This window comes from Plasmodium inui (assembly GCF_000524495.1).
Source record: "Plasmodium inui San Antonio 1 unplaced genomic scaffold supercont1.6, whole genome shotgun sequence".
Lineage (NCBI taxonomy): Eukaryota > Apicomplexa > Aconoidasida > Haemosporida > Plasmodiidae > Plasmodium > Plasmodium inui.
The window spans coordinates 178,154-186,469 of NW_008481840.1; the positions used below are offsets into that span (position 1 = coordinate 178,154).

Here is an 8,316-nt window from a genome sequence, read left to right on the forward strand (position 1 = left end):
TTCCACACCTTTTAAAAAAAATGGCCACAAAGCCACCAAAATGTACAGCAGCAAATTTAATGGGAGTATGCCGCGTAAAGACAATAACGTAAAAGACGAGTGGAGTGCATACGGAAATTATGGTGCTTGGACATGCAAAGAATAACCATGTCTGTGTGCACATCCACAATAGCGTACAAATTTTTTACAAGACTGGTGACAATTTATGTAGCATCGAAATGGTTGTAAATGTGTTTAGCAATAACGTAATAGGCTTGGGCATATTTCAGAATGAGAAAAGAAATGCGAAAGGCATCGGAAAAGTGAAGAACAGCTTCCACTTTAACAACCCAAACGAGTTATACAGAGACAATGGGTTCCTTGCGTGGGAGAGTTGGTTCGACAGTGGTGGCGCTAATGTTGACGTCTGGGGAGGAGGGGGTTGCATTAGTGAGGCAGCTCAGAGGTACTTTACGACTCCCATTTGCAACAAAAGTGGTGTTAACTGCAGCCAGAAGTGCCCCCCACGGAATAACACCAGCATCTGCAGCTATGCCAACCCAAGCACTAGACACGAATTGGCCTCTGCTCAGCAAGACGGGCGAACTAACAAAAGAATGTCAGAAGAATTTAGCACCCAAAGGAATAATCACAACAAGCAGTACTTCGAAAAAGAGCACTCCACTAATCAACTCAATTTTTACGATAATGATTCGAACAGGAAGAGCACAAGGCTGAAGGGAAAACACCATCAGTTTAGCAACAACCACGCTGGCAAGAAAATTGCCTTTTTGAAAACGAAAGACACAAGTGAAGTAAAATTGCAAAGTCTAAATGGGGGTGGATCACACGAGGGGGGGAAGCTTACACAAATTGTTAAGATTCCTCCTGGTAACTATCGCCACGACAGAGGTGACTGTGCAGGGCCGGAATTCCAAAATGGGAAGAGAGAGTTAAGTTATAACAGCGCCATCGACGCTTTCATGAGCGGAGAATATGTCAGTTGTGAACACTTCCGTTGTGACGCGGGTGGTTTGGGAGAGCATTCCAGCATAGGGGGTGTTGACTGTGCATATAATTTTTCCGGCACCGGGGAGAGATCCAGCTCCTTCGGAAAAAAGGAATTTACACAGGGTGGCTCGGCGAATAGTGCTGCAACAAAGCGCGACTTACCAAGCAGGGGCGAATGGGACAAACGCAGGAAAGCACCTCACGAAGGGGAAATATTCTCCCCACGGAAATGGTGCAAGGTGGTAAGTGGCCCAACTGATAACCACCTCCAAAGAGGTGACACATGGGAAAAAATAGAGAAATGGGAATTACAAAAAGAAAGCATGGATAGAGATACAAATTGGGGAGAAGAAATGCCCTACTTCGATGAACAGCTAATAAAAAAGGCGAATTTGTCCGGTACTCACCATGGCCATATTCCTGGGGAGGAAAAGAACAAAAAAAATTGGCCACATAGCGAAAATAGCCCTGCGCAGGGCATAAAACTAACGGAGAAGAGCACCATCGTAGAGGGGGTTGACGATAATTTAATTTACAATTGGGCCTTCGATACGTTTGAAGATGACAATTTAAGTTATGGCCGTGTGTGCAAATTTGATGATAGTCAAAATTGCCTGAACGGGTCAGACGAAAGCTTCCACAAAAATGGCCTGAAAAAGTCACGTGGTGGCCGACCAACCTGTGACCCGCAGGGAAGCGGAAACATCGGGAACTACTACATGGAAAGCAAAACCCGTAGCATCCACAAGGAGGAGTGCCCAGAAGGCCATCCCGCAAACGCCCCAATTGACAAGAATTGCAAAAAGGTGTTACATGAAAAGGGCGAGGAATATTTGCACATCGAGCAAAATGGATGGAAGGAAGACAATTTTTACCTGAACAGTAATAATTTTCAGCACACTTTTAACCAAAGTGCAAATAAGCGAAGTCCACATAGCCGCTACGAAAAAGACTTGCACAGTGACCGTTCGTCGAAAAGTCCATTTTGCAAAAATGACGAAGCGTACAATGAGAACAATTACACACGCGAGGAAGATGCATACGTTGGAAATAAAGAAAAATATATTTGTGAGGAAAAAAAAAACAACGCAAAAATGGACATGTTAAAAGAAGCAACGGCATACGACCAGGGGTCACCATTAAAACGCATTCTCATGGATGCCTACATCAGTAAACAAATAAATGCAATTTTTGGATATTGCAAAAAAGACGGTGATTTAAGTGAAGATAATATTGCACAATTAGTTCAAGGCCCTTTTTTTAGGGGAACAAATTTCCTATTTCGAAAAAGTATTGATGATATGGAAATTGAGAAAAAGGAACATAGGAAATATAACCCCACCACTCTTTTGCAAAAAAAGCAATTTTCAAAAAATAATTTTATGCAGGAAAATTACGACCATTCGGAAAAATTAAATTCCCACAATAGGAGCATATTGGCGTTTAACGTTGCGCAACATTTCTTGGAGGATAACAAGCACGATAATTTTTCGTGCAAAAGCATTAACGTTGGGTCATATGAAAGTAGGAAGGTTACCACCGGCACTACGATCGCCACTACCACCGCCACTACCACCACCACTGCCACCGCCACTACCACTGCCACCGCCACTACCACTGCCACCGCCACTACCACTGCCACCGCCACTACCGCCGCCACTACCATCTCAGGGCAGGGGCATGGAAACGACTTGCATGAATTTCTTCACTTTTGTGATCAGAGCCAAGTTGGAAGTCAACCGAGAGAACGCCAACTATATGAGCTGCTCGAAATTTATGACAGAAACAATTACACCATCCCAATTCAGGAAGCAACTCAGGACGAATTTGTGGAAATTTATGATACCATTAATGGAACAGGGAGGAAAGAAACTAGCAACATGAATGATGAATTTCTGGAGATCTATCAGCAGGAGAAAAATTCAATCTTGCACGGAGAAGATGAATTTCGGCACATTCGTGAGAAATCACAAAGCAGTGCAGCGGGTCCCCAGGAGGACGAATTTTTAGACATATACAACAAAATTCTTAGCGCGAAGAGTGCGCAGGGTGATGAGTTTTTGAATATCTTCTGCGGGGAGGAGCAGCCGCTACAGCATCGTGAAGGTTGGGGAGAGCAAGTGGTCGGCAACGCTGAGAGGAAGTCCTTGGAAAAGGCAGACCGTGATGAAGATGGGAAAAGTGGAAAAAATGGACAAAGTGAGCAAAGTGAGCAAATCGGGCAGACTGAACAACTGCACCAAAGCCAGGGAAATCACCCTACACCCAGCTACAATGCCAGGAAAAAGGTTAAGCAAGGTGAAAACTCCCATCCGTTGGAAGATTCCCCTAAGGGAAATAAAAGCTCCGTGAGCGAGATACCCACAAATTACTCTTCATTCACGTATGCTTCTGGGAAGGAAGTGAACATAAATAAAGACGTCCTAAACGAAATGAGGAAAGAACTGTTCCGTGATGACGATGAGGGAGAAGGGTGCATTACCAGGGAGGCAATTCCGACCGAGGGAAGCACCCAAGTCAGACCTAGTAACAGTCATAATTACCCATTTGGGAGCGTGAATTTGTCGAGTGTAGGTGCCCCCCCGAGCAGTGGCAAGAAGCAAAAATCGTTCGCGTACGCCTCTGGGAAGGAAGTGACCATAAACAGGGACGTGCTGCACCGGATGCGGGAGACGCTATTCGGGGATGACACCGTCGTCGGGGGAAAGGCCAATAATAGTAGCAGTAGCGGTAATAATGGCGTTGGCGGCGCGAGGGAGCAACCGCTGGGATCCTTCGCGTACGCCTCCGGGAAGGAGGTGAACATTAATAAGGACGTGCTGAACCGGATGCGGGAGAAGCTGTTTGGGGACGACGACCACCAGGAGGATGGCGGCGCCTTCCTAAACAATTTGCAAAAAGAAAAAAAACACATAGATCTCATTATCCAAAATGGGGACAAAATTGCACACAGAAATGAGCATCCCTTGGGATATGCCTCCGTCACGTTAGCACACCCATCGGAGAGGGAAGAAGACAAAGGGGTGAAGGAAGCGGAGAGTAGGGGGTCCCACTTTAGCAACGCGAATAAGATGAATCTGTCTGATGGGTCAGAGCATGACAAGGAGGTTATAACAGGACAGGGGGGAATCAAAGTGGAAGAGGCGGTTAGGAAGAAGCAAGGAGGTGAGAAGATGTCTGCGTGGAAGGGTCCCCAGTCGAAGGGCATCGAAGTGGAGTGCGCACAGAGGGGAATTCCACCTGGAGGGAAGGATCCGGCAGGAGACAGCCTTCACGGAGACACCCTCCACAGAGGGGTAAGCGTAAGAGAAGAGGAATTATACCAATCGGAGGGTTATAACGAAAATATAACCACCGAGGTGAATCTTCCTCACAGTATAGAATATAGGGGCGCCTCTGCGGAGGGAGGAAACGATTCAATGAGGAGAGTGGGAAGACAAATGCTGAGGAGTGATGTGAGGAGCAAAAATAATTTTATCAATCCGAGGAAGCGTAAGTTAAGCGAAGAAGCTAGCGGAGTGCAGTTGGCTCACAAAAGGGAAGGAACTAATCACACGAATGAGACAAATACGACTCCCATTGGTAAAAAAAAGAGACACATCGATTTAAATCTAAACTTAAGAGATCACTTCAAGCTGATAAGAGAGATGTACACCCTTTTGGCCAAGAGGAAAAAGTTAAAAGGAAACCGCAGATTGACAAATAGCCTTATGTACGTGAATGAAAATAAACCGATGTGCACATTTAACTGGTCCGACAATGACTATGTGTATTTTCTAAAAAATGAAAAACTGAATGAGTACTACACTGCTGACGTGATTGTCTTGTACGAGCTGTTCGTTCTGATTACAAAAGAGATTAACATTTTCCATTCGTATGATTTTGCCTGGTTTTTGAAGAAGTACAAATTGGTGACCACGGCGCTGGTGCGTAGGTATACGAAGGAGCTCCAAAGAAGGTACAATCTACTTCGGGAGAGGGAGATGTTCCATCCGAATAGAAGTTCCTTCCATGAAGGGAAAGAACATTTCGGTGTGGAGATCCTATCAGAATGCAACAATGGACAGAGGTGCGCCCTGAAGGGAGAACGTGGCAACGTCGTTAAACCGCTTGTTAAGGAGGAGAAGGACCATCGGCATGAAGAAGGATATACCTCTCCCCTCGCAGAAGGGTGTACGTATGGGGAGACCCCGGGTGGGGGTCCCCCTCTCAAGAATGAATTTTTCAGCAGCGAGTTCCCAAACGGGGCCATCCCTGGGGATATGCACCACGGGGTTAACGGGATTAGCAGAATAAGCGGCATAAGCGGGAGGAGCGCCACTTTCGGAACATTGCTGAGAGGAGACATGACCAGGCTGCCGCCCCCCGAGTCAATGCTCCTCATTGGAACCATCGACGACGTGGAGCCCCCCTCTCCAATAGAGTTCATTTTCAAATTGCTAAAACGATATCTAGAGGAAAGAAAAGATAAGAAGTCCATCCTGCAGATGATGCAGGATAACACCGTGTCATACAAAGTGCCCGTAAATCTACGAGTGGAAAAAATCATAAAAACGGAAGACAATGAATTTGTTTTAATTCTAAGTGACAACTTCGAATACATATATTGCACCGCGAAAGATTCTTATTTAAAAAATCTGCTCATGTCAAATGTGATAAAGCAAGGCAATGTGTTAAGAATAAATGCCCTAGATTTGCACAATCAAACACAGGAGCAAACTCAGAGTGATTTGTCGAATAAGTCTTCGATTCTGTTTGCCCTCTCTAGTAACGATTTGATCCAAATAGATCAACAGAATCAGCTCCGAGTAGGGTTGACAAAATATAGGGCCAAAAGAATTAAACATATTGAGCATTGGGGAAACTCCTGCTTCTTTGTAGATGTCATAATTATCAGCAAGAGTGATTTTACCTATGGGTTCTATGATTCCGTAAAGAAGAAGTATCACCTGGTACATAGCAATGTGTACGAGAAGATTGTCTACAATTTGAGACACGAAATGAGCAAGCTCCTGCAGGAGGAGAAGTTTCAGGAGGATCCTCGATACACGAAGGTGAAGAACGAATTGACTATGTTCCTGGAGGCCACTTCCTTTTGCGTCGTGCAGGCCATAGACTTCGCGGCCTGCGAACGGATAAGGGGGGCGACATCTCTGGATGACAAGATCGAGCACGTCATCAACTCGCTGTGTCGAGTGAAGCTCTCTCGGGTGAGTCACAGAGGGGAAGAGATAGTGAGAGCGGAGATGTGAAAATGTGAAAACGCGCAGGTGCGTAGATGCCCAGATGGGAAGACCCCCAGATGGGAGACGCATTCACCCCCATTCTGCACACTCACACGTATATGTTTTTTTTTTTTTTTTTTTTTTTTTTTCTTCCCTCCAGATGGACATGGAGACGTACGAAAGGCTGCGGCGGGGGAGCCGCATCAAGCTGTTCAACGTATACGTGCAGAAGTCAAGCAGGAATAACAAATTCAGTCAGGTGTTGGGTGAAGACATTATGGACGATTTTATTTACGAGACGTTTCAGGGGGGAAAGAAAGCTAACCATATGAAGAAGGCAATGAGTTATAACTCTTTTGAGTCTCACTTTTTTAAGGAAGAGATGGAGAGCAGAAATGGGGGAGTTATGAAAGGAAGCTGCGGAGATGACTACCCGGATGGATACCCGCATGACTACCCGGATGTCTACCTGCAGAACCCATTCAGCGGGCTCTTCGGGAGAGGCAAAAACTACACGCCCATAGTCCTTCAAGCCACCCAGGCGACGCACATCAATTTGGATGATAAGTATAGGAGCAAATTGTTTGAGGAGCTTAACGACATGGTGACCTTGCAGAATAGCGCACAAGGGAACCAAACTGGAAGGAAAAGTCAAGTCAAACCTAAGACAGAGGAGCAGCAGGTTTGCTACCCATCGTTTATCTATACAAACGTTTTTAAAATCCCGGTTTTGTCTAGGATCCACATGGCCCTTTTGAGAAACTACGCCAAGATAAATGCGAGCGGGCAAAGTTTCTACTACGATTTAATTCAGGGCAATTTCTACACCCTCTCGGGGGTGATAGTGCACTACACGGACGTGGAAAGGAAGGTAAAATGAGGGAAAGCAGAGGAGCCGGCAGAGGAAGCGGAAGCGGCAGAGGCGAGTTATCTACCCGCACGTAGCTCCCCAAAGAGATAGACACATGGGAGGCATCGGCCCACTCATCAACGCCTCGTCATTTCCCCCCCGTTTTTCAAAACTGCCCAACTGTTACCTTTGCACATTCCACTATCTCACTCCCTTCAGGAAGTTATCGACTACGACTGTGCTGAAGACAAGAAGAACAATTTGTTTTACAAAGTCTTTCTCCTAACGTCGAACGGAAATCTATGCTGTGTAAACATTTCAATGATTTCTCCAGACTCGTTAATCTCGACATATAGGAAAGACTTCCAATGCAAGGAGAGAGAAATGCTTAAGAAAATGATTCACGTCCAGCATGTAGAGTCTAGCGGGGTGCAGAAGGGAGAACATAAAAGGGGCAGACTCGGTAGCAGAAGTGTCGTAGGCAATGACAAGAACAATCTGTACAATTACTTATACAAGGTAGAAAGAAAGAACAAGGAGAATGCTTCCAAGGAGAATGCTTCCAAGGAGAATGCTTCCAAGGAGGAGAATCCTTCCAAGGAGGACATGGCCGACAAAAATGTCGATGTTTTTATATTTTTTAAAGAGGTGGAATTTATCAATTATGACGAGAAGTACGACATTTATAACTTCCGATCATACAATCACCCGGTAAGTGAAGACACGCGCTTGGAGAGAGAAGGATGAGTGTGTAGAGGTGGCATCTGCTGATGGGCGTCTGTTTGGATAGATTGGACATGATGTCTCGAATTTTGCAGCATGCAATTTTGCCTTACCACTTTGCCTTCCCATTTGGCACCTCTATTCGCCCCTCCCCCTCGCAGCACTTTCACCCCTCGAGGTTGTACTCGAACGAATTTGAGCACACAAGAAGGAGCATAGCAGAGTTAATCAGAGGGAAGTACATCGAATGTGAAAAGAACAGACTAGTCGTGAAACTAAGCAGCAACTGGAAAATAAAAATCGAAAAAGAAAATCTCCCCTACATGCATTTCTTTTATTTGCTTATTTACTCAAAATCGAAATCTATGGAATTGACAGGAGTTCGTCTTAAGAACAATTACTTATCCACCTTTTTGAAGAACATGTGGACTGTGTTTGTTAAATAACCTTTTGTTATCGCTCTGTGTGCTTTCTTCCCTTTTGCCATGCCGAGATCGTTGTGTGTACGCGATGTCGACCCCCCCCCCC

The 8,316-nt window shown here is 45.4% G+C and overlaps 1 protein-coding gene across 1 annotated transcript; it reads left to right on the forward strand.

Moving 5' to 3' along the window:
- Positions 1–119: 119 nt before the first annotated feature.
- C922_01780 (hypothetical protein) lies at positions 120–8,234 on the forward strand (the record flags this gene model as incomplete). Its single annotated transcript, XM_008817383.1, has 4 exons — positions 120–6,200; positions 6,376–7,086; positions 7,285–7,776; positions 7,950–8,234. The coding sequence occupies 4 exons, from the start codon at positions 120–122 to the stop codon at positions 8,232–8,234; spliced, it is 7,569 nt and encodes a 2,522-aa protein (XP_008815605.1).
- Between the last annotated feature and the right edge of the window lie 82 nt (positions 8,235–8,316).